Source organism: Leucopleurus acutus (genome assembly GCF_964270905.1).
Source record: "Leucopleurus acutus genome assembly, chromosome: 14".
In the NCBI taxonomy this organism is placed as follows: domain Eukaryota; kingdom Metazoa; phylum Chordata; class Mammalia; order Artiodactyla; family Delphinidae; genus Leucopleurus; species Leucopleurus acutus.
Window position 1 is genome coordinate 59,647,192 of NC_139156.1, and position 27,019 is coordinate 59,674,210.

The 27,019-nt window shown below is 40.3% G+C and overlaps 1 protein-coding gene across 2 annotated transcripts; it reads right to left on the reverse strand.

The window, feature by feature from the left end:
• Window positions 1-49: 49 nt before the first annotated feature.
• On the reverse strand, window positions 50-25,501 carry OIT3 (oncoprotein induced transcript 3). Of its 2 annotated transcripts, XR_014326763.1 has the most exons (10): window positions 25,375-25,501; window positions 21,139-21,513; window positions 20,238-20,345; window positions 15,383-15,505; window positions 11,398-11,520; window positions 9,632-9,792; window positions 7,603-8,018; window positions 2,599-2,698; window positions 787-1,168; window positions 50-85 (listed from the first exon to the last, which is right to left on the reverse strand). XR_014326763.1 is itself a non-coding variant. In XM_082855088.1 (9 exons), exons 1-9 carry the CDS (start codon window positions 25,433-25,435, stop codon window positions 995-997), a joined length of 1,641 nt encoding a protein of 546 aa, XP_082711214.1. In that variant the 5' UTR covers window positions 25,436-25,501; the 3' UTR covers window positions 365-994. The 2 variants fall into 2 exon arrangements, 1 of the variants encoding a protein (XP_082711214.1); XM_082855088.1 differs by lacking the exon at window positions 50-85 and having other exon boundaries at window positions 365-1,168.
• Between the last annotated feature and the right edge of the window lie 1,518 nt (window positions 25,502-27,019).

Consider the following 27,019-nt stretch of genomic DNA (forward strand, 5'->3'; position numbering starts at 1 on the left):
CTTCGATCTACATCATTTTCTCCTTTCCCTTCCTTTTGTTAATTATTTCACTGGTTCCAATACGAAGTGTTCATTGCAGTTGTTTCTAAAAAAAAAAAAAAAAGAAGAAAAACTGTTTTCTGATCTTATGTAAAGCCATAAAATGAATTGGCATATTAAGAAAGCAGATTTAACTGCAGATAACATTAATCTTTGTGGTTTAGGATATTTATCTCAATAAAATTTATTAAGCACCTACAAAATAGAGTACGGTATAGTTTTATACCCTTTTCTATTGTCTTATCAATCTGAGGGCATAGAATGCCAAATAACAGGGCATATGGTACCACATTTTAATTCTGTCTACAGTTCAGTCATTGAACCACTTAAATGCAAGTTAGTGAATTTATTAACATTTATTAATTGAAAATAGTTTATTTAGGACAGCATAAAAACCTCAGAGGAAAATATTGTTCAGGAGAAAATCCAAATAGTATTTTTTTAGTACACACTTACAGTGATAAACTTCCAAATCCCCTATAACTACTCTGTCTTTGAATGGAAATTTCAGGGTATCATTATTGTTTACATATTTAAGGAGTCAGTGGGTATTTAAGTCATAATTTCAAGCAACTATTTAATTTTTTTAAGTTCCTAATTTGAAATACTATACCCAACTTCTGATTTTAGTCAGGCTACTGCATCCAACACTAGGTGTTTTATTGCAGGAAAGAAATGGGGGGCATGGGGTTAGCTGCTTTCTTGGTGCACAGCGCAGCTTTCCACATTAGGAAGATGAAGCCCCACCTGGGACAGGCTGGTCAGCAGTGAGGTGATCTTTCCTGACACAGTGGGCTAGAGTCAGAGTGAGTCAGTTCTGGGAGTTTGTCTAAACCCACAGTATAAGGTTTAAAGCAGCGCTGTGTCCTAGGGTGTCGGCTGATGTTCTCAGAGGGCGAGGGGAGAATTCCAAGGAGATAGGCAGCCAGAAGTAGGACTCGGGTGGTGGGTTGTCCTAGTCCTCCCAGTCGATGCTGATGGGGCCGCCTGTCAACATCTGGCTCTCTGGACCACTGTCATTTTCTCCTCCTACTGCCTCACGACGCATTCGCCGGTGGCAGCCCTGGGCACAGCGGGAACGCTCATCCAGCATCCCGCAGACAAGGACCCGGCAGTGCAGGAACACTTCCTAGAAAGATCATAATGATAATGAACAAAAAGAGTGAGAAGAGCTGCCACTTGGGAGCTGCTTACTAGGAGCCAGACACAATACCAAACGTTACATATGTATTATCTCATTTCATCTAAACAACTACCCTTTGAGGTAGATATCATCCTCCCCATTTTACAGATGAGGAAACTGAGACTTAGGAGGTTAACGAACTTGCCCATATTCACACATTTAGTAACGTGGCAAACACACTGAGTCCTGTGGGTGATTTAAAACCCTACATCCATAACTTCTGCCTTTGTGCAGGGACACAAGAGACCTCTGTGAAGACATCTAATAACGTTAACATCTTGGTTCTTCACATCAAGGTCTGGGCATAACATGGGCTCCCTTGCATTTCTGTGTAAAATAACAAGTTCTTTCTCCAAGCTTCTTCCTATAAGTAACTTCCCCATGCATGCTGCCTAGCTGAGGAGGAAGATCAGGGTTAGTCATCATGGTTAACAATTGTTCTAGAACAGTGATGTAGCTGGACAGGACATAAATCCACTTAAATGCAGTATGGAAAAGACTGTTGGTCTCTTAAACTTCCTTTTGTTTATGTGTTTCAACAACTCTACTAAAACAAAAATCAAAAACCTTCTACCTTACAGAGTATACAAAGCCTCTTACAACCTCTATTCATGTATATACATTTAAAAAAAACTGTATCCCATTCAATTTGCATGTAAATTTTTATGACAATAGTTTTTTCATATCTCCTTTTTCTATATTTCATTCTGCATTAACTGCTTAATATTGCATTAATTGATACACTGTTTGGTTTAAACAACACCTCTCTCATAACAGTGCTCTATAAACACATTCAAGAAGTCATGTTTTACTTTTTGTTTTTGAGAAACTGTCAGAATTGAAATTTTTAGATGATCATAATTTTATGGTTATTACACATTGTCAGACCACTTTCCAGAAAGTATACCAATTTATACTGCCACTGTATACATCTCCCTATAGCCTTGCAAGTTGGGATTTATAATTTTTATAAATTTAATATGTATAAAATAGTCTTATAATAATTATTTTAATTGGCATGTAAGTACTATTTTCACTGAACATTTCACTATTTGTCTTTTCTGCAAATATTCTGTCCATATACTTTGCCACGTGACCACTACATGGGCTTTTTCAACCACACCTGCTCACGAGGATTTTATATTATAATCACATAGTACTTTCTTTGAACAAGCCCAGTTATTTTACTGGGTGGGGGGCAGATAATTGTGACATTCATGGAGGTGTTAACCTTCTAGATGGCCAGTTTTATAGTATTTTTCATAGAGGTGATGCAGATCCTAACTGTGGGCTTGTAGAATGTGAACAAACTGGGACACCATGAAGGAAGGTTGGGGAGGAGAGGTACCTTTACAAGGTAAAGATGTTCAGCTCACCTTGTGGTCTTTGCCCACAAACTTGAAGACAGGGACCTGGAAGTGCTTTGCGAGGTGATCCCGTGATGTGTACTGCTTTACTGAGTCATCTGAAACACAGCTGGAAGTAGGGCAGAATAGCACGTAAGACTTGATTGTTTAAACAGAGGTGGAAAAACAATCCAGTCCAACGTGTTTGGTCCAAGGAGAGGCAAACTGGGTGGAGGAGGCTGGGCTGCACTCAAGATTTTTGAGAATGAAAGAAAAATGAAATCCCCTCCCTGTGAAGGCATCTTCAGACACAGGCCTGCTCATTAACGCTGCTGGTCCCGTCTCTCATTCTCTGTACCCACAAACTGGGCACAAGGACCTCCTGTTAAGTCATTGTATTGAAGTATTAGCAACAGCAGCAACATTTGTTTCAGAGATATCTTTTGAAATCAAGGTATCTTTTTAAGGCTGTATTTTAATTTGTAATATATTGCAGGAATTCTGCATTTACGTACTTTATTATTGATTTGAGAAGGCTTTTCTTTAACTAGATTTCACTGTATTTATGGACACTCGCCCCTGAAGGGGATCCAAAGGTGAGCAAACCCCAATTTGTACAACAAAGAGCTGAAGAAAGATGTCAGTTTCTTAGAGAATAACTGGATCTATTGGGAAAGATCATTCACCTCCAAAATGTTTTAATTCCTCTTTTCCCAGATTTAATGCTAAATTTCAGTTTGATAGGGCTTTGGGGTTTTAATCTCCGGTCTACCACTTAAAGTGAAACTCCTAGGCTCGCCTCAGGATTACTTGAGGGTAAAGAGGGGTTAGTGACGCTCCACTTTGAGGCGACGGTGTAGTATTGATCAACCATTTCTCCTAAAGGCCGGGGCTCACACATGTATTATGTTTTCCATTCTGAATTCAAAATGAACTTTTTTCCTGACTGTTTTCCTTTTATGGACACTTAATAGTTCCCGTCTACCAGGCCAGTAAAAAAGTGGGATCAGATATAAAAGCCTATAAAAGTTGATACTTGCTCCACATGCTTACAGGCCGCTTTCTAGTTCATTGGTAATTGCTGTTTCAGGGCAGTTGAAAAATCCAATAAAATTATTTAAAAATAACACATCTTGACTTGTATTACCACTACTACCTTATTCCCCTAAACTGAAGAGGATCTAAACATATAATGTGGTTTCTGTTATTTCCTGTATTTATGTACGCATTTTCATTTTCCTGAGGTTAAATGAATTTATACCATCTTCTGATTATGTTCTCTAATAAATACCTAATGCATACACACTCTGCTGGGGGCTGCACAGGAGATAGAGATGAACAATATGGTCTGTGACGTCAGGGAGCTTAAAGCCCAGTACCTATGATAACAATAGTAACGTGACATTAAAATGGCACTTTTCATGTGAATGCCTCAGCATTTTCAATTTATCTTTACCTAAAAATACTATTTTTAAAAAATTGAAGTATAGTTGATTTACAGTGTTGTGTTAGTTTCTGGTTATACATATATATTCTTTTTCGTATTCTTTTCCATTATAGGTTATTACAAGACAGTGAATATAGTTCCCTCTGCTATACAGTAGGACCTTGAAGTTTATCTATTTTATATATAGTAGTTTGTATCTGTTAATCCCAAACTCCTAACTTTTCCCCCCATTTCCCCTTCGGTAACCATAAGTTTGTTTTCTCTGTCTGTGAGTCTGTTTTTGTTTTGTAAATAAGTTCATTTCTATCCTATTTCAGATTCCACATATAAGTGATATCATATGAGATGTGTCTTTCTCTGTCTGACTTATTTCACTTAGTATGATAATCTCTAGGTCCATCCATGTTGCTGCAAATGGCATTATTTCATTCTTTTCTATAGCTGAGTAGTAAAAATACGATTTTTTTTTTAAAGAGAAGATGTGGCAGAAAGAGTTACAGGGCAACATGTTATGGAATAGAACCCAAGACAAATTCTGGCTCTTGATTTGGTGTTTGCTGTGATTAGACAATGCTAGTTCATCAACTCCAAGTTCATGTGCTAAAAGAAAGTAACAATGGTATAGGAAAATCCAAAATAACTGATTACCCAAAAGTTGTCCAATATTTGACTTTGGAATTCAATGTTTCTTTTTCTGGAGATAAACTTTCTAATTCTACTTTGCTTAGGTTTGCATTAAATTATTTTGCATTCTCAGAGCATATGCCAACCAAACTAGAGGGAAGTGAATCAGATGTGTTAAATATCAGCCTGAATTAAATTTAAGCTGAAGACAGTGAATAATCAAATAATTTACAAATATAAGTAAACTGCATTATGTTTATTTTAGGGCTCTGAACTAGCCCCAGATTATTATTATGATAAATACTCATTCAATAGTTCATTAGACAAATATTTAATGACTTTTACTATAGGCAAGGCATTGAGGAGGAAGAAGGAAGGAAGATATCTAGTTCAGGTCAGAAGGAATCAGGGAAGGCTTCATGGAGGAAAGAAATCCCAATGTGTCTCAAAGGACCAGTAAGAATCAGACAGGAAGAAAGAGGGAAGAAGATTTCAGGCAGTGGAAACAGCAGGTGCAGAGTCAGGAGGGTGTAAGGAACAACAGAATTTGGGAATTGCCCATGGTTCCCTTTGGCAGGAGCAGAAACTGGAGAAGGTAGAGGTCAGAGGGCGAGGAAGAGCAAGCCAAGCTGAGAGTTGGATTTTATCTTGAAGGATTATCTCAAATGCACCATTATTGTCCTAGCCGATATTGTATTATACAATATTGCACCGGAAATGGGACTGTTTTCCTGTGAATAGTGGAAACAGGCCCACACAGCAGTGTTTTTGAGTTCTGTCTATGCTTTTTAACAATTTTAACATCTTCCATAGCATTTTGTTGTTGTTTTGTGTGTGCTAACGGCTAGAAAATTAAATAGCACAGCTTCTTCTTAGAACTGTCTAAAATAAAAATATATAGTCAGTCCTAACTGAGGGTCTGAATAACAAGCTTTATTGAGATTGCAGGTTACATGTTTTCCCAGTAAATGAGTTAAGACTATACGTTTATGTTTGCAAAAAGTAAATACGAGGGGCAGGAGAAGACTTGGGGTAAGAGAAATATTCACTGTCTTGATTGTAGTGATAGCTTCACCAGGGTGTATACCTCAGAACTTATCAAACTGTACACTTTAAATATGTACATCTATTGTATGCAAATAGCACTGCAATAAAGCTGTAAAAAAATTTGAAAGGAACCCAAATCCATTCTCCCCCAAAAGTAAATCCATTTCCTAATCTACTTAGCACTAATTATGTGACTTAAAAAAAGACATAAAAATTGATGCTTCTACGTTTCATTTTAAAACTTTGTGGAGAACCCTTTAAGATGGCAAGAAACCTAAGGGCTTCAGCCCGCTATGAGACCTACTCTTAGCCATCCAAAGCAGCTCAGAGTGATGTATTTTCCAGATTCTGAAAACAAGCTAAGGAGGCTACAGGAATCTGAAACTAGAAGTACTCCTGCTGATAAACAGTTAAATTTACCAACCAAAGGAAATCAAGAGGCATCAAAATGTTTTCAGCAGGGATCTGACTATACATATAATATTTTTTCTTTTGGCTGGATACCCAGGGCTCTGTGGAGCTGAGACTTGAGAGCTGGGATTTAGGAGGCTTTTAGAAAGCGTTTTACCTGTCCGGGTGACAGATAATGAGAGCTGGAATTAGGGCAATAAGAGTGGAGAACCAGGTTGGAGTATTGCTACTTTTAGAAAGGCTTCTCAGTTGATCCTAATGTGCATCAAGGGTTGAAAATCATTGTGCAGGAGATCGATAGCAGCAGGTGAAGCTTGCCTGTGGTGAGAGATCTGGGGAGTTAAAAGCAAAGGAGAAATTTCAGAGTCTACCAGGCCAATTAGCAAAGGGCATGAACCCGGGCACGCCTATGGTGCTCTGACTAGACTATTTGCCTTTTCTTAAGCTGCAGGTCCTGATCTGCCTGAGATGTGCCCCATCTGACATTGAGGATGAGGAAGAAACTGATGAGATACTACTATGAGTTTGGGATGTGAGTGTAATTTTCCTGGGAATGTAAGCAGTGGGTGTGGTAACTGCAGGCTTCCAATGATACACGGAGACAAGCAAAGTTCTCAATCCAAGCATCCTCAGGGAATACGGAAATCTCCTTTGTATAAAACAAGCAAACAGAAACGAACTTCACCTGATCTTTCTTCTCCTAAAACTGACCAAGTGTTTCTTCTCTCTCCTTCACTACCAAACTTCTTAAAAGAGGGGCCTGGGGCTTCCCTGGTGGCGCAGTGGTTGAGGGTCCGCCTGCCGATGCAGGGGACACAGGTTCGTGACCCGGTCCGGGAAGATCCCACACGCCGCGGAGCAGCTGGGCCCGTGAGCCATGGCCGCTGAGCCTGCGCATCCGGAGCCTGTGCTCCGCAACGGGAGAGGCCACAACAGTGAGAGGCCCGCGTCTCGCAAAAAAAAAAAAAAAAAGAGGGGCCTGCATTTGCTGCTCCCACTTCCTAACCCTCTTGCATTTCTCAGCCCCCACTTGCCACCCATGCTCTACAATCTCTCTGGGCAGGTTAATCCTATAGTTTTGACTATAAACAGGGGCGATTCTCTGTCCTTTGTCTCTAGTCTTGACCTTGTTCCTGGGTCTGACACGCATTTCCAACTGCCCACTGAACTTCTCTGCCTTAGTATCCTGCAGGTATTTACAATACAATATTATTACTTGGAATTATCATATTCAATATTTTCACAGCAAGTCTGCTTCTCCACCTGTGTCCTTTCATCTTGGTTAAGGGCATCCAGTCAGTCACACGAGCTAGACCCCTTGGAGTCATTTTGGACTCCCCTCTCCTTCACCAGTTTTTACCACCAAAATGCGCACAAACGGTTTCTGAACTAATTAAGAGCTGGTGAGAGTGCTGCGGTGGTTTTAAGAAATGACTGAGTTTGCTCTCGTGCCCAGAGGTCGGATGTAAACTGGGGCTCATCCATCGTCCAAGCAGCCTACTTACCCATCCCGGATGAGGTAGTATTTCAGGATCTCGTCGATCTTGGACGTAGGGGTGGCAAAGCAGCTCTCCACCAGGCTCTCTAAGCCATTCACGTGCACCAGGGGCTCAATGCCAAAGTAGAGGGAGTCTCGCAGCTTGAGGGTGGGCAGAGCTTCCCGGTAGGGCTCTTCGAACTCATGGTCCTTGAAGATCTCCAGAGTGAAAGGGAATATTCCGTGACTGCGGCTCATGATTTCCAGCGGGGTGTTGCGAAGGTTGGGGACGTAGCCTTCGGAAATGGTGTACAGGCGCGGGAACTCACACGTCACAGGGATCAGCAGTTTGCTGGTTCGGATGATGATGTCCCCGCTGCTCCCTGGGGTCTGCTTGGGTAGACCTGTCACAAGGTTGCTAGCCACGATTTTGTCGTTCACCACCTGAGCCAGGCCAGGGCCAGGAGAGGAGAGTCTATGTTTATTTCCACAGAGCACCTCAGCCCCCGCCCCCCGCCCACCGTAACGTTCTCCAAATTTCTTTTTACATCAAAGCACATGAGAGATTTGGTTGCTGAAGCCTGAGGCTTCTTTTTTTTTTTAATTGCTTCTCCTCCTTTTAGCAAGATATTTTGACTGTTAAAGAGTTTTACATACCACTTCATGGTCAACCCACACATTCTTTTGGAGTATTAGTCATAAAAACCTGAGCTATGCAGAATCAGCCAATTCAAAGCTCTGATATTTTAGAAAAGAACAGCTTCTGTACATTATTCTTTTTCTGGAATCCTAGACCTGGTGATGGTGCTGCAGCATGACATTGTGCTGAGCTCAACCCCACGCAGACTTCAGCTGTCGCGTTTACCCAGATGATTTTTCAGTTCTTCATCTCCAGCCTTGTCTGCTCTCCTGTGTGCCAGAACCCCTGGCTCATCGTAGGGCATTTCCATTTGATTATCCACAGATACAACAAACACAATTTGCCTAAAGCGGGACATTCTCCTCATATATCTCCCCCATGTCTCACCCCAAATCTCATTAGCTCTCTGATTTTCTCTAAGTTGGATTCAATAAGTAAGTATTTATTTCATTGCAAGGGCCTCTACACTTATCTCCTGGGTCCAGGTCCTCTTTTTTCTATCCATCTTGCCCACTTCTGATTTCATTATGACAGAGCCTGCTTAATCCCATTCCTATGGGAAAAAGCCCAAACGTCTCACCCCAGCACACAAAGCAGATGTCTGGAAGCATAGTCTCCCCCCATCTATTTTTCCAGTCTCCTTTTCCAGTCAGGCTGTGTTGCCCATTCACTCAGCTTAAGCCTCAAGAATTCCCATGTCTGAGACTGGCTCACTTGTTTCCCATCTGAAATGCCCTTTCCTTTCGTTTCCGCCTGTATCAACCACACACATGCTTCCACCCCAATTCAAGTCCCACTTGTCGTGACTGTTCCATTGTTTGTCCCTTTCTGGACTCCTATACCACCCGTCAACTGTATCACTGTCTCTTATTTATAATTTGTGTGTGTTTTCATCTCAATACTACTGTGGATATTCCTAAAAGTCAGGAATCTTATTTCACATATCCCTCAGGCTCCCAGCACAGGGCTGTGCACAGATTCTTGCAGGAAAGTACAAACCTTTTACCTCTAACTGGTTCAATCCCTGAACTCATTTACTACCTCATAAATGAAACATCATCTATATCAGTCACTATCTTCAAGTATAATAATTGGTCAGAGGAGACATAGCCAGCCGCCGGGTACTGGTGCTGATGCACTCAGAAAAATGTCTGCACATATTGGAGAGATGGTACCATTTGAGAACAGAAAGAGCAGAATTCTTTTTAAGCCACTGTCCTCCCAGTGTCGGGACCACAGCACAGCAGATGCTCAATAACACATTTGTTAAATGAATGGTATATGATTTTTTTTTAACTCCGTTCTTTTATGTGGAAATATTTCATCTATGATGCAAGCCACACTGCACACCTCTGTCAACAACTTCCCAAATAACTGGATTTGGTCATTCCCCAAGGGTCCTTCAGGAAGAACCTACATCGACCACTGTGCCACATGTCTTGAGGGAGAAGAGGATGTTGACGTGGGTGCCATTGGACACGCCTCGGCAGGAGGTGTTGGTTAGGAAGAGCTCCAGACCGCCGACCAGGTCCCTGGGGATGCTCACTTCAATGGTGTTCGATCTGCAGAACACGGGGACTGCGGGGACAGGAACTGCTGTTAGAACCAGAAAAGTGGGACTGGGAGAAGGGAAGGAGGATTCTAGGAGAAATAACTTCTCCCTTCCACACCTTGAACTTTTTGTTCTATCCTCAAGGAAACCTCTGAGGCTCAAAACACATTGGTGAATAAAACCTGGACTCCTGACTCCCAGGGTTGTGGTCAAATAATGCTCCTCAAATACTATATTGTTTCCCAAATGAGAAAATACTGTTATCAAAATTTCAATCCAACAAACATTTATTTCAAAGTGTGTCTAGCATAACTCCATGCGCTGAAACACCTAAAGGATGAACTTTTAGCACAAACAAAATTTATTGGCAATACAGAAAAAGCACTGCTTTGATATAGGCTTAAATTCCATAACGCTACCACTTTGACTTTCCCATTAATTACTGCCCCATAAAACAGAGGTAATAAAAACAGCGTTAGCGCACTTGGGGAAGAGTTCTAAATTGTCCTTGCATTGCTCAATAAACCATAAACTATAAAATTCACTTTAATTTAATATAAAAAGATTGCTCTTCCTTAGCATTCACTCCTCTAGACTGTACAAATACTCTAAAAGGAGTACAAAGGGTACTGTCAGACAATATGTGAGGGCGATATCAATATGTGAGGGCATATCACAGCAACGGCTTAGTATAAAGAAGTCACATATAGGTGCTCATTAAATACTTGATGGATGAGTGAATTAATTTTCTCACATAAATAACTAGATTTCCAGAAAATAGTTCTCAGAGGATTGTTGATGATCAGATTGTATGTGTAGGGGGAAGAATCAGTTCCCTAGGGCTTTCAACTTTTCATAAGCCAATTATCTGTTAGAAAAGAGAGGAATTCCATCTAAATTAAGTATTAGTTATACAACTAATAATAGAAATTAGAGAAAAAAATCAAAAGTAAAAAGCAAAGGAAACTGTATGATCTAGCAATCCTGTTTCTGGGCATAGGTCCAAAAGAATTGAAAGCAGGACCTCAAAGAGATATTTGCACACCCATGTTCATAGCAGCATTATTGACAAGCAATCCAAATGTCCATCAATGGATGAATGGATAAACAAAATGTGGTATACCCATGCAGTGGAATAGCTTTATAAAGGGAAGGAATCCTGTCATATGCTGCAACATGGATAAACCTTGTGGACAATTTGCTAGGTGAAATTAAGTCAACCACAAAAAGACAAATACCGTAGGAGTCCACTTATATGAGGTACCTAAAGTAGTTGACTTCATGGAAACTGAAAGTAGAATGGTGGTTGCCAGGGGCTGGAGGGAGGAAGGAATGAGGGGTCCTTGTTTTAATGGGTATAGAGTTTCAGTTTCGCAAGATGAAAAAGTTCTGAAGATTCGTTGCACAAAAATGTGAATATATATAACACTGCTGAACTATACACTTAAAATTGGTTTAGATGGTAAATTTTATGTTATATTTTTTTACCACAATTTTTAAATGATTCCAGAGTGTACACATGCTGCTAAAAGAGGTGGTGTTCTAAAAGATGAGAATCTTGACACACTCGGTTGAGGAAGGCAGGGAGATTAAGAGGGAGGAATTAAGAGCAGAGGTTGAGCATGTACTACCTTGGCAAGTGTGGTTATCCTCAGACAGCACCAAGCCCCGGGGACATTCACACTGATAGCCCTTCTCAGACATAAGGCAAGAATGGCTGCAGCCGCCATTGTTATTGTGGCATCCTTCAATGTCTGCAATAAAAACCAAAAGAAAAGGGAATGATATTGTAGCCCTCTTCCCCAAGAATTCTGGTTCTTGGACTGGTACTTTGCATCAGGCATTGTACTTGACTTACCACAGTATCATTGGGGCCCAACTCAGTCACTGAGACATGATGTCCACAAAGAAGTTTATTAAATGTTAAAGCTACAAAGAGCAATCTTACAACACACATAGCTCTAACTATTTAAGCTGGTCATTTTGTAGAATGCCCTTCAACCCAGCTTTGTCTGTTTTTCTCATGGTTAGACTACAATTTTGGGGAGGAAGACCCAAAAGTCATTTCTTAATTTCTGTAACATTTAGTCCACCCAGTTTGAAATTTTATAGAGTATTATTGAAGTAAAAGGGACTGACAGAATATAAATTCACCTAGAGCAGCTAAATGGATCAGAGTTAGTCAGAGCTATTACCAGTGGTTGGATCACCAGCCCCTCTCCTCAAACCTCTAGGAATAATAGCACTGGAGATATGTTTCTTGGGCTGACAGCACATTATAAAAATGAAACCTGGGGGCTTCCCTGGTGGCGCAGTGGTTGAGAGTCCGCCTGCCGATGCAGGGGACACGGGTTCGTGCCCCGGTCCAGGAAGATCCCGCATGCCGCGGAGCGGCTGGGCCCGTGAGCCATGGCCGCTGAGCCTGCGTGTCCGGAGCCTGTGCTCCTCAACGGGAGAGGCCACAACAGTGAGAGGCCCGTGTACTGCAAAAAAAAAAAAAATGAAACCTGGACAACACACTGAAAGATTCCACTCAGCTGAGCTCTTTGTGACATTCCTCTTAGGACATAGTTTTTTAAAGTTTTCTTTTTAAAAGTTTCACATTTTCAAAAAGCATACTCAATCAAATGTGCAAAAAGGAAAAATATTCAGTTGAAAAACGAAGAAACTACCTCATAATGTCATAGTTAGCGAGGAAACATAATGACCTTTGTGGGCTCTGGATATGATCTTCTAGATCATGGGTCATCAAACTCTGGCCTACTACATGTTGTTGTAAATAAAGTTTTATTGGCACACAGTCATACCCATTTATTTCCCTATTGTCTATGGGTGCTTTCTCATTACAAGGGCAGAGTTGAGTAGTTTCAACAGATTCCATATGGTCCGCGAAGCCTTAAATATCTACTATTGTGTTTATGCAGAAAAAGTTTGCTGGTCCCTGTTTTAGGGGTAAGATAATAAAACGGAATGCGTTCAGGAATCCCCTGGTGGTCCAGTTGTTAGGACTCCACACTCTCACTGTCAGGGGCCTGGGTTCGATCCCTAGTTGGGGAAATAAGATCCTACATGCCGCATGGCATGGCCAAAAAAAAAAAAAGGGAATGCTTTCAAATCATTTAAGATGTTCAAGAAAAGATATGAGCCAATTTCCAGTTATAGCTATTAGTCTCAGTTCATTAATAATAAAAATATTAGTCCTTAGTAAATTAACTTGAGATGAATCAATTTTTGTGAAACAGGGAGAGAGAATAAATTTGCAATGAATTAATCTTTGCAAAACTTAGGAGAGATTAGGCTATCACCTGTTTATAAATCTGTACAATTAAAAAGGATAAGAGTATTCCTATGGGTTTTTGAAATAGCTGAAAATGATATATAATGGTGCAGAAGAAAGCATAAAATATGCTATAAAATGTTAAAGTCAACATTAATAGGAAATTTTTTTCTTAAAAATGGTTTTCCTTAAGTCAGTTAATTTCCCTGGGCCTCAATTTCAATATATGTAAAATGAAAGTGTTGGATTAAATGTTCACTCAGGATATTTCCAGGTCTAAAACTGCAAAGCACAAAATAAACTGAAATTCTTATTTGGTTTAAAGGATTTTAAGTCTCTTCCAAGGACATACCAAAATGTTTAGAATGGCTATATCTGCAAGTGGGATTGTGGTCATTTTGGTTATTGTTCTTTTACTCCTTTGTATTTTCTTCTATGAACATAACTCTTTCATAATAAAACAAAACAATAAAAGTTACTTAAAAATTAAAAAGAGCTTTTTATTTTAAAAAAGAAGATATGCTAATCTAACAGACTAGCTAAAGAAACAAATATGTTTGGACTATCAATAAAATGTAAGGGTTTCCATAAAAACAAATAAACAAAAAAAAAAAACAGGATTTCAAATATGAATCTTAATCCTAAAGTGTAATTCATATTCAAATTTTATCTTCTGCTAAAATACTTTTCAGTTATGATTATTAGGTTTTAAAATTATATGAGGATTAACTTAATATTTCCAATGAAATACTCATGAGTAATTATAAATGTTCCTCATGGAACATTTCATTAATATTTAAATATGTAAAGATTATTGCATAAAATAAGATTTAAGGAGGATTCAGGACATCACTCTTACTCAATAAAATTTAAAGTACTTTTAGTCTTTTTACAAGGGACAGTAATTTGATATCCTGGTTAATGGTCCCTGAGTTAATAACGCAAATTTTGTTGCATGAAATGAATTGTGAGCACTAGCCATAATTTTTCCTTTTGGGGTAGTATTTTATTATTTTGAATATAACCAGAATAAAGTGAAATCATAAGCAGTATTATAATCTGTTATGCCACAAATTCAATTACCCTCTGGGACAAATCATATGTCCTCTGTAAATAATGATAATTAAGCCATTTATCTCTCCATATAATCTGCAGAATTTTTTCCTTTTTTGGTCTCTCAACTCCCAATATCATGAGATTCAGACTTATTAAAGTGGAAGTGATGAAATTTTATTTGGGATAATTTGCAAGGGCCTTAGAGAAGGGACATTATCTAAGTTTCATGTCATAATAGTAGACAATTTCCATTTCAATTATTTGACATACATTACAAATTCTTTTTAGCACTTAATTATATGAAATGTATACAGCATTTCTACTATCAAAAATAGATAAGTTTAGGGCTTCCCTGGTGGCATAGTGGTTGAGAGTCTGCCTGCCGATGCAGGGGACACAGGTTCGTGCCCCGGTCCGGGAAGATCCCACATGCCGCAGAGCAGCTGGGCCCGTGAGCCATGGCGGCTGAGCCTGCACTTCCAGAGCCTGTGCTCCGCAACGGGAGAGGCCACAACAGTGAGAGGCCCGTGTACCGCAAAAAAAAAAAAAAAAAGATAAGTTTACTTATCTCTAAAAATGTATTAATCTCTAATAAATTCAAAGCATATGAGTAAAAAAAAAAAATGGCTTCATGTAAGCCAGTTTCCCAAACTTCCAAGATGGTAAGACTCACCTAGAAACTTGGTAAAAACACAAACTGTAAGGCCCCTCCCACCCCACTGAACCAGAGTTTCCAGGAGAGAGGCCTGGGAAAGGCCAGCTTTAAAGGCACCCAGGTGATTCTCAGCAGGGAAGTTTGAGAAACACTGCTGTAAACCATTTGTTATGCTACCTACCTCCATTATCTTGCTACTCCAGATGTGCTCCCTGGATATGCAGCACAGGTGTCACCTAGAAGTTATTTAGAAATGCAATATCTTCACCTGACCCCAGGCCTACTGAATCAGAACCTGTATTTTAACAAGATCCCAGGTGATTCGTGGGCACATTAAAGTTTGAGAAACACGGAATACCCTATTTTTATACCACCAATTAAAATGCAGCTCTCTGCCTCTTGCAAAATGCAACAGCTCCCTCCTGCTAAAGCTTGGAGACAAAATCAACACTGCATTCTGTCTGCAACACGAGCATCCTGCAATGATTCTCAGAGATGATGATTTGTGGTTTCTTTACACAGCCAGATTGTTCCTCTCTTCCGACGTTGGCCAGTTTTATGAACATCAAAGAATAAGCCAATGGCTTACTGGGGGCTCTTGATGTGAATCCCTTTTTGCCCATCTCACCTTCACATGTCTTGCCATCACTTCTTAGCACACGGCCAACCCCACACTCACAGCGATATGAATTTTTGAGGTTTACACAGATCTCACTGCAGCCACCATTGTTTTGTTCACATTCATTTTCATCTGTAGAAGAGAGACCACACCATTTAGATACTGCTGAGCCATGCAACCTTTTCCCAAGCCCCTTAGCAGAAACTCCACATCTTTTCAGATCCTGTCCATAGACTTTCCACAAACCAACTCCAATATAATCAGTTTTATTAACCTGGTCTCCCCACCAAGTTATTTGTCCCTCTGCCCTCTGCTGGAGCGGAAGGCAGTTAGTTGGTTGCTTGCCAGTTCCCTCCTCAGGGCAAAACTGTTGGGGAAATGAAGTCCCCTTTGGTATTTGGGTTCACCTGCTTGTTTGTATTGGAGAGTCTCACTTTCTGCAATTCCTGAAGATTTGCTAAATAAATAAAACATAAATCAAACTGTGTTTTAAATGCATTAAAGGAATTTGCATTGCAGAGGATATGTTGGATAAAATTTTTTGCGAAGCAGTCTTCTTTAAAACATGAAGAACTGCCCTCAAATCTATTTTAAATATTGGAATATTCCCCCATTGTACTTAAGCAATGATTGCTAACATTTTGAAGAATCTGATGAAGGACATGGACTCTTGCTATAAAAAGAATAAGCACAGTTGGCAACAAATGTCGATCCCCTTCCTTCTACAAACAAAAACAGGGGAGCTTGAGGAGTTAAATTTGCCATGGCTTGGATACAGGATATAAACCAGGGACTGGGGTTTAAACACCCACAAGGTGACAGGAGGCATGGCCTTGGGCCCACGAGAGGAGACGAGCTAGCACTGAAACCCTGCTCAAGTCTAGGATCCTGGAAAACGTATCCCCACAATGAAAGGGGGAGGAGAAGGACTCTGCTCCGAGGCCCAGGAAAGAAATAAGGAGCTCTCTGCCTGAGGCTCTAGGTAAGAGAAAAGCCTTCATAAACCCCAAGTTGGGCCCTGCCACGGTTGAAGTATGAACTCATAATTCCCACATGGCGTGGGGATCTTGAAACTGAGAAACTGATGTCAAGTTTGGCCTGGACTGGTGAAGCTTCTGTGACACAAGCAATCAAAAAGCTCTCTGTAGTAAAAAAGAACTCCTCAAACCAGATAATAAGAGTGGAGTACCACAGAAAAACAATGACAACAGAAGGTGGTGTATCATAAAACATATGCAGGAGGAGATGATCCACTATGAGAAAGCTGACAAGATAACCAATGGGAGGCTCTGAACTGGAGAGAACAGAATAATCCAGAAAAATCCATAATACAAGGATTTAAAAAATTACTAAACAGGTAAGAGTAAGGCCAGTAACCAAAATAAAATTGTGTAGGTAGACAAGGCAGAATTGAAACAAAACAAACATACAGAACTCGTAGAAATGAAAAATATAGTTGCTAAGATTAGATCCTTCATCAGGGCCCCTACTGCCTGGACAGTGGATGGCTAGAGGTGCTAGCAGCCCTCCTGGGAGTGGCCACACTGGTGCTTGGGTTCACCCTCTGTCGAAAGCCTGGATTGCTCACCTGGAGACTGAGTATTTTACCTGAGAGAGAAATACGCTTCTGCTTACTGAAGCCATTGTTATCTGGGAGCTTATTGTCACTTACAGCCTTAGAAACTCTATGCCCCAGCAATTCCACTTTTATGGGTATACTCTGGAGAAAATCTCACACGTGAGGTAACGTATCATTTTTATGTTAATTTTAAGAACACACAAAACAATGCTATATATTGCTATTGTTAAGTTATATTACTATTGTTATTTATTACATAGATAATAAAAGCATAAAGCAGAAGGACACACACTAACTTCAAAACTGTGATTTTTACCCCTGGAGGGTGAGAGAGGTAAAAGAGATGGAGTGAGATGGTTTTATTTGTATCTGTAAAATTTTATTTTAAAAAGAGGAAGAGGGACTTCCCTGGTGGTGCAGTGGTTAAGAATCCACCTGCCAATGCAGGGGACACGGGTTCGAGCCCTGGTCCGGGAAGGCCCCACATGCCGCGGAGCAACTAAGTCGTACGCCATAACTACTGAGCCTGCGAGGCACAGCTACTGAAGCCCACGTGCCTAGAGCCCACGCTTCACAACAAGAGAAGCCACCGCAATGAGAAGCCCATGCACCGCAGCAAAGAGTAGCCCCCGCTCGCCACAACTAGAGAAAGCCCACATGCAGCAATGAAGACCCAATGCAGCCAAAAATAAATAAATTAATTAAAAAAATTTTTTTTAATTCAAAAAGGAAGAAAAATTTAGCTATAAATCTGGGTACATGAGTGTCTGTTATATTATTTTCCTATACTCTGCCTGAAAAAACTAATTTATAATAAATAATTAAAATTGTTATATATTTTTTAAAAAACTAAAGTAACATTGACACATGCACATAAACACAAAACTTTGCCTCTAATTTCAGGGAGTTCATGATCTCCCTGAAACCAACAGACAGACTCCAGGCAGGAACTGGGGGCTTTTCCCTATGTCCCGATAGGCAGAGATGTCCAAGATAAATTGTTAAGCAAGAGATGTGTATGGTGTGTATAATATGCAAGCTTTGGTTTAAAAAACGGCAACAAATAAATATGTATATTTTTATTTTTATATCTGCCTGAAGAAACCCTGGAAGCATACGTAAGTAAATAATGTAAGAGTTTACTTGCGGGACTTCCCTGGTGGTCCAGTGGTAAAGAATCTACCTTACAATGCAGGGGACGTGGGTTCGATCCCTGGTCAGGGAACTACGATCCCACATGCTGTGGGGCAACTAAGCCTGCACGCCAAAACTACTGAGCTCATGCGCCTCGACGAGAGAGCCCACGGGCCACCACAACTACAGAGCCCACGCGCCCAGGAACGCATGTGCCACAACTAGAGAGAAGCCCGTGTTCCACAACGAAAGATCCCGCGTGCTGCAGCTAAGACCCGACACAGCCAAAAAAATAAAGAAAAATAAAGAAATAAAATAAATATTTAAAAAAAAAGAGTTTACTTGGGATGGAGTTGGAGGAGAGGGAAGTGGAGCAAATGGGGGACAGAGAGCTAGATATTTCACTGTATACCTTCATGCTGTTTAACTTGGGAGCCATTTAAATACATTACCTATTCAAAAGTTATATTAAAACAAAAGAAGAGATGAATGAACAACTCCTGCCTTAAGAGGAAGCCAAATGTTTTCCAACAGACACGTGTGTGTGTGTGTGTGTGTGTGTGTGTGTGTGTGTGTGTGTGTGTGTGTGCAGTGTGAGGGGTTGGGGGTAATTGTAGGAACCATCGTCCCCCACACCCTGAACCTGTTTACATTAAATCACATAGTCAAAATCAACCAGGCAAGAGCCCTAACAACTGTTATGGGAGCGCCTAACCATGCTCCATGGGATGGCTAGTGGGGTTCATTAAAGAGACTGAGGAACAAAAGCTTTTCTAAAATAAGAACCCTTTGATATCCCTTTCATCCTGATGCCCTATCCCATCCTGATCTTGTTACTCTTCTTCTGGAGGAGGCAGCTGTGGGGTAGTCCTCCCCTTTCTCTCTAGACTTGTTTTAACTCTATTTGAGTCTGAATACAAAAAGCTTCATAACACTAAACAGAAAATAGATGATCTTCAGTCCTGGGTTTTTCAACTCTATTTTCTCCCTGCTGTAGACAACAAAACATGTATACAATTGGACAACTCTGGATTTCCTACAAATAATCCGACTCCCCTTTCTTGCTACTCAGACAAACCAAAATTATATTAGTGAAGCTATAGGAGTATGTCCTTAGATAATTCTAGACCAAAGCTACCCAACAGAAATACAAAGCAAGACACACATGTAATGTAAAATTGCCTAGTAGTCACATTAAAAAATTTGTTAAAAGACATTGGTAAAATTAATCTTAATATTTTAGGGACTTCCCTGGTTGTCCAGTGGTAAAGAATCTGCCTTCCAATGCAGGGGATGCAGGTTCAATCCCTGGTTGGGGAACTAAGATCCCACACACTGTGGGGCAACTAAACCAGTGTGCCACAACTACTGAGCCTGCGTCCCTCAACAAGAGAGTCCTCATGCCACAAACTACAGAGCCCACACACTCTGGAGCCTGTGCGCCACAACTAGAGAGAGAAAAACCTGCACACCACAACCAGAGAGAAGCCCGTGCGCCTCAATGAAAGATCCCGCATGCCACAACTGAAGATCCCATGTGATCCCACAGGCCGCAACTAAGACCCAGTGCAGCCAAAAGATAATACATAAATAAATAAAATAAATTAAAAAATAGATTTCATTTTATCCAGTATGTCTAAAATATTTCATTTCAATATATAATCAATATTAAAATTATTGATCTTTTATTCTTTTTCTGAACTAATCTTCAAAATCTGGTGTGTATTTTATACTTACAGCATGTCTCAATTTGGATGATAAATTTTCATCAGAAATACTTGAGCTGTATTTTAGAGTATTAAATTTACAGTTCACTCAAGTTGCCCCACACATTTTTAGTTTTCCAATGACTGAATCAAATATTAGCTTTTAAATTAAAATTAAGTAAAATTACAATTCAGTTTTTCAGTCACACAAGCCACATAGCCACACATGGCTAGTAGCTAGTGTACTGGACAACGCAATCCCAGACTGTCCCGACACATGATATAAATTTGGCTTGAGGCTTTAGTTATGAACTAAAAAGACAAACCCCATTCTGAGTTTTCAGAGACACAAACTGGAAAAATGATGGTGCTCTGAGTCAGGAAGAGTTTTTGATTTGTGCTTTACTCCTAATAGCCTGTTTCTACCGCAAGATGGGTTTCTTACCAAAGCATGTCTGTCTGTCGGGGCCTAGCACGGTTCCTGGAGAGCAAGTGCACCCACTGGTATCCAGGCAGCTGCCGTGGCAGTCCTCATCACAGATGTCATAAAAATCTATGGAGGATAAAGAGGACCTTTCAGGAAGGGCGAGGACCAGAGGACACTCTCATCCATGAGAAAGCCTCATGAGTTCAATCATGGGGTATGAATTCCTAGCCAACATCAAGAGAATTCTCATTGATCAGCGTTTATATAGCCCATTGGCAAGAGGTGCTGCCTAGGGACATGTTCTGTCATTGAGTTCAATGAGTCCCAACTTCAGATCCTTGGGTGACCATGGAGTTTCTGCAAATCTAAAACCTCACCAAACATGAGCTGTAGATTAAGTAAGCATTATGTCCTACCCTTCTATGCAGTCTATTTTTTAAATGTATACAGATTTTTATGAGATTAATAACATGAAAATTCACTTAAAAGTATTACTGATCTCAAGTGGCTTCTTCCCATTATACATCATTTAAAAAATCAGTGGGCACTAAGCACAATGCTACCGTATGGATGTCTGAAATATATATTGAGAAGGGGTCCTCCATGCTCAAAAAGGCTGGAAATCCACACTAAATAATCTAAGTCAACATTTCACTTTCTACTGTTCTGTTTGAATGGAGTGGAAGACAAAGTAAAACTGATCAAAGTCATAGCTCCTTTCCCTTTCTATTCTTCAGGAATTTTTCAGAAATCTAAAAACAGACCTCAGAAATCATGATCTGGAGGTATCCGTGGCCCTAAATCAATGTTCTTCAGGCTCTGAGATACTACCATAACCAAATTTCCTATGGTGTTTTTCTCTTTGATGCCATATGTGGCCTTGTGGGGGGAGGGAAAAGAGCCCAGGGAAGGTACTCACGACCACAGTAGACGTGAAAGCAGACGCTGGGCTTGGCCAGACGATACACATAGTAGCCTCCAGGGCAAGCCTTGACCTCCACCGTGGTGTTCCAGAGGCAGCAGTTCCCACTGAAGCTCGCACAGGCCTGGCGTTGCACAATGCCATCACCTTCCAGAGGGTGGCTGCCATTGAGCCAGACAGGTGCATGGGTTCCGCAGTGGTTTTCTGGTATGCAGAAGGTGGGCATGGCATCCCCTGCCATGCCTGTGAAGCGGTACCACTCCCCATCCACATTGTTGTCACACAGAGGGGAACCTTGAGACTCATCAAATTGGTGGTCAGTGTTCCTCCACGGCTCATTCAGACTGATGTAAGCGGAACAAGGATCTAGGGCTGGGAATGAAAAGGACACCTCAGAGGCACCTTGTGATGTTTCAGATCACAGTGGCAATAGCCTGAGTCCACCTTCTTGGTCTTACATTCTGGCTTTTTAGTTCAAGAAAGAAATAATCTAAAGTCCCCAAAAGTAGCTGTTTAAGATTCCTCAAGTTGATGTAAACATATTTCATAAATGCCTTTTACATTTGAAAAATTATTTCAAATCTATTTAAGGTTTTGTGTTTGCATTGAACTAAACCTTTCATCCAGAGTAATCATCTGATAGGATAGTTGTTCAGACCAAGGGAGGTTATAGTCTCACTGAAATCTGCACTGGTCAGACTATATTTTGAGTACTGTGTTCACACCTGGAGGCTATATTTTATGAAAGTAATGGACAAACTTGATGTCCAGAGGAAGGTGATCAGATTTAGAAGGGAGCCTAACAATTATTTACTGGGGAAGAAGCTGAGAACTACTGTTTGGAGAAAAAAAACCAAACCCTGAAGAATATGCATCAGTCTTCAAAAATCTGGAATGGCTTGTGAAAGAGGAATTAGCTTTCGGTTACAATGACAGGAACAAATTGTTACGGGGAAGTGCATTTCAGTTCAGCTATCTAGTAATGGAGAGGCTGTATCATAGAGTGGTAAGCTCTTCATCTTTGGAAATTTTCAAAAAGTAGTTGGATGGTCATTTGTAAGCAAGATTTTGGACGGAATTTTGCATTAGCAGGCAGTTTGGCTTGATAATGAATGTGTAAAGTTCATTCCACCTTAGAAGGAATAGGCCTCTGGCATATGTCAGCTGCTTTGAAAAACACAGTATAGTGTCAAGTAATTATCAAAGATATTCTTCATGTGAATGTTGGTATATGTTCCATCACCTATTGAAAACACCATGAACTTTGTGTCTTCACAATTAGCCAGGGCATCACTGTCTAGAATATAGCAACATTTCAAGCATGCATTTTTAGTGCATAAATAACATGGACAAATACCTCATCAAAAACATTTTAATGACTGAATACACCAATATCCCCAGTTCACTGGTTCTCTCAATTTCAGGAAAACATTGAATTAACACAGGCAAATTGTTCTTACAAAGAATCTATAAAATCAAGAAATTCTAGAAAGGAGTCCTAGCCAGAGTACTATCCTTCTTAATGCATGTGAAGCTGACTTAATAGACATTGTAGGCAGGGAATTCATATTAAGGCTGAAATACTTTGTGGGCAGGAAATTCAGCTTCAGCAAATACTGCACAATAATTAAGTGTGGATAGGCCATGATCAAAAAATCTAAGTTATCTAGAAAATATTTTGGGTTTTCCCAGTCTACATTTCAATTTCAAGTTTAATCTCAAAACTTCAGTCACATGTAGAGGATGGTGTAGCCTAGTGCTAAGGTCCCCATTTAGAGTATAATAACCGTTTGGGACAAGAAATAAGTAGGATATTGCATATTCTGGAAGTAACACTTTTGCAGTTACACGTGCCAGGAGCAACCCTCTCCTTACAATGTCCCTGCGGTTTCCTGACTGTGCCCTAGACCATGGTTTGATGTCCCTTGAGAGGAAGAAATGTCCTCATACAGACTCTCTACCCTCTGAAAAGGGAAAAATTCCCTTATCTGCTCTCCCAGCTGTGGTTCTCTTATGAAGACAGATTTCCAGGGCAATTTCACAGGTGATTATAAATTCATAGAAATATTTGGTTCATCTCCTTGGCTCTAATTTTATAAGAAATGGTTAAGTACTCAACTTTTAATAGCTTTTACAGAAATTCCTAAACCTCCCTCAATAACTATTTCATGATTTATAAAGTTTTTCCTTAAATTTAACTATCATTTCTTGTGCTATTTGTTGAAAGTTTACTTCCTCTCTTGTTGTAGGTGATACATGCCACAAATAGGAGAAATTTACTATCTTCTGTAAACTAAATACATATTTTAAAAGTTACCCATGCAATATTTCCTAACATTAAATAAACCCATTCCACTCACCCCCTTTAAAGGGAGTAATTTAATCCTTTAATAATCTGGCCGCTGGCGTTAATTCCTTTTTTCAGTCTCTCAATGTGGAGCCCGAATTCAGTATTATGCATGTTGCGTCCTGAATTACTGACGTATATATACACATGCACACATAATACATCCCTCAAATGAGAGAGCTTCAGAGAACAGCCCGGTGGGCAAAGTTCGAGTCAGGGGGCCCCAGCTGGCAGACAGCCGGTCAGCCTTTATTTACTAGGATGTTCGCTCGTCAGCCCGGACGTCCGTGCGCGCCCAGGGCCGGCACCTCGCCGTGGCCGAAAGCAGAGAGCAAACGTCAGCACCCCCGCCCTTTCGTCCCGGGGACCAGGACTCCCTGACCTTCCCGGTCCGAACCCCGGGCACCGCCCCTCGGATAGTCCGGATCGCCAGATTCTGGCCCTGCGCACTCGGGCCGGAAGCCCCTCCTCTCCTTCCTTCCCTCTCCCCCTTCGCTTCCCGCCTTCCACCCTCCCTTCTTCTGCTTTTTTCTCGCTTACCCTTTCCTCTCAGGCAACTGCACCCCCACCCAATCCCTAGCCCCCAAAGTTCTCCCTTTATCTTGCTTATGGCGTTGAGTCAAACGTCCTAGAAGGGCTGGAAAAAAAATAATAAAATAAAAAAGATTTGGGAAAGGAGAAGGTGTCTGATGGGAGGGTACAGGAGGTACTAGAGGGAGGAGTAAGCCAGGGAAGAGAGTGGGGAGAAAGCGGGGAGGAAGTTGAGGGCAGGACCACTTTGACTCAAGCGACTCTTGGTTACTTACTGGTAGCAGATACAGGGTGATTAAACTTAGCTCAAACCTATCTTTAAGACTTTTTAAGACCAGTTTTAGATTTAGAGAATAATTGAGGAAATTGTACAAAAAGTTCCCATTTTCTGGCACCCCGTTTCCCCTATTATGAAACCATCGTACACTAGTGTGGTATCTTTGCCACAATTAATGAACCAGTGTTGATACATTATTATTAACTCAAGTCCATAGTTTTCTTTAGTTTTTTCAGTTTTTTAGTTTTTCCATAGATTTCTTTAGTTTTTGCCTGTTTTTGTCTATTCTGGCATCCCATCCAGGATACCACATGACATTTAGTTTTACATGTCTCCTTAGGGTCTCAAGCCTATTTTTAATGTTTATTCTTAAAGGTACTGAAGCAAGGCCTTAGTTACCCGAAGAAATAGGGGCAATTAAACACTGAGATTCTCAGAGGTGCCAAGAAGGATGGTTCTTGCCATCTCACTCTCTCTTCTAGTTAGAACTTAAATTCTAATGGGAAAAGGAGAGAGACATTTGTTACTAAATGGAATTAAAACTTTGCTTTTTGGCCAGTTTTGTATCAAGTCTGGAGGTACCAAGTGGGGAGACAGTTTAAGGTTCACTCAATCTCTGCAAAAAGTCGTATTTTCAGATGTCAAGACTAAGAAGTCTGATTTATCCAGATCTGTGCCTTTAGGGGCACACTCAGTCCCTTGTATTAATGAAAGAAAAAACTCTATCCTCTGCTCTAAAAAAATTTTTTTTTCCCTCTTAAAGTTTGGACTATACAAGTGCCTAGAATATAAAGAGGTTAGGATTCCTTTTACAGATACTCCAAGAAATATTTAGCTCATGGAAAGTTGTTTGGATTTGGCAGATCCATGGAAATTTTGGATGCCCAGGCAAAAGGCTAAACGGAACATAAAATGAAATTCTCTGAAAATATATCTCCACAGGTTTTCAATGACTTTTCTTCTCCTATTCTAGAACCAGTATTTAAGATACTGGAATCTTGCTCTTAATTACCTGTACATAACAGCAAATTCCTCCAACAAAAAGTACATCGTGTCAAGTACTTGACACAAGACTTACCCGTTGGTGACCCCAGTGTTACTGTAGTGAAAAGGCAGGTGAAGAGCAGGAATTGAAGCATCCTTTTGGACCAGCCACCAGAGACAGACTGGAAAATCCTCTTAATTTCAGTCTTCCTTTGTCCGCTTCTTTTTCAAACACTTTTTAAAAAGGCCTCTAGGCTCTTGTGAAGATGACTTTTCAGTACTGGCTGGGGCTTTATCAGAGGAAGAGGATGAGTGGGATAAGGTGTCCATTGCTCTGGCCTTGACCCCAGATAGAAGCACTGCTTTACACTGTCAACAGAGTTAGTTTATTGATATTTTTCTTCAGGGGAAAAAAAAGAAAAACCCTCACAATCCTTCATCCTCCTATTGTTTTTTTCTCAAGACTTCCCTGCAATGAGTCCTCCAGTATCTTATCCAGAAGGGAACTCTAAAAGAGGGACATCCCCTCACGTCAAAATCTTGTTTTGTGATTTCAAGGAACTGATTTCATGATATTGCAGCCATAGCATTGCAGATTACATGAGAATGGGATAAAGCCTAATTTTTGGAAATGATCTTTAGAAAATGTCTTGATCAGGTGGTCAAGGAGTTTACAATAGCACACAAAAGAGTAGTATGGACAGGTGTGGAATGAGGACAATATTCTCTTGAAGCAAACATCCAAGTCTGTTTCATTATGGTCTTTGGTATCAAAACTTCCTAAAGAAACAAGGTTCAAGTTGTATTTGAGCAGCAGTATCTCATGTTTTCATAGTGCCTTTCTTCTCCAAATTTAAAATGGTTTAGTGTTATTTATTTCACTAATTCTCACAGTAAGATAGGGGTAGGGGCTTCAGATTAGGAACTATTCATTAAATTGACGACACTGAAAAGTAAGTGACAAAGTTTACTAGAGTTTCAGTTTTAGACAAGAGAGGGACAATGTAGGGTCCTGTATATGACATGTCACTAGACATAACCTTAGTAGTTACACGTTTGGAGTTTTCCAGCTTCCTGACATCCTACAGTGTGTAGAATGAGAACTGGCAAGCACTATTACTGAAGATAATGTGAAGGGGAAGGATAAAAAGAAGGGTAGAGAATAGGTTTTTGTTTGTTGTTTTTAAATATGATATTAAACAAGGATCCACGTGAAACCAAAATTTTTCTCTCCTAATCTTACCTTGACATGATGCTTTGGGCTTCTATTATTTCTAAACTTTCTTCATCTATGCTTCTTTTCCTAATAACAGAACTTCTAGTGCCTGGGAAAGAAATATTATTGTCATTTAGGAAGTAGTCCCTAAATTTGTCTTCATAATCTTTTAGCACATTTTCTTATTACACTAAGTAGCATTCAAATTACTGTGGCCCCTTTCCTCTAGGGTTTCGGTTCAGTTAAACAGTAATGCTTACTAAGGGCCAGGTAACATGCTGGTCACGGGTATTTGACAGTGATTAAGGTAAAAGAGGTTCCCACAAGCAGACTTTACAGTCTAGCAAGGGGTTTCCATTGATTTAACTTGTACTCAGCTACTTTATCACTAATGCTAGTGGGACACAGGCAACTTGATCATTATTAGCTTATTAAGTTGCAATCTGATGGCAGCAATGGATGACTCTGGGACTGAGGAACTGTTTCATGGTAGGGTAGTGCTGCTACATGGCAATGGTCTTAA

Excerpts from the sequence above, each read along its gene's own strand:
- OIT3 (XM_082855088.1), bottom strand. The coding sequence starts at position 25,435 with ATGCTTCAATTCCTGCTCTTCACCTGCCTTTTCACTACAGTAACACTG. Across the intron at positions 21,514-25,374 it reads AACACTGGGGTCACCAACGG|CCCTAGATCCTTGTTCCGCT; the intron begins GTAAGTCTTGTG and ends TTTCATTCCCAG. Across the intron at positions 15,506-20,237 it reads CGACAGACAGACATGCTTTG|ATGAAAATGAATGTGAACAA; the intron begins GTAAGAAACCCA and ends TCTCTTCTACAG.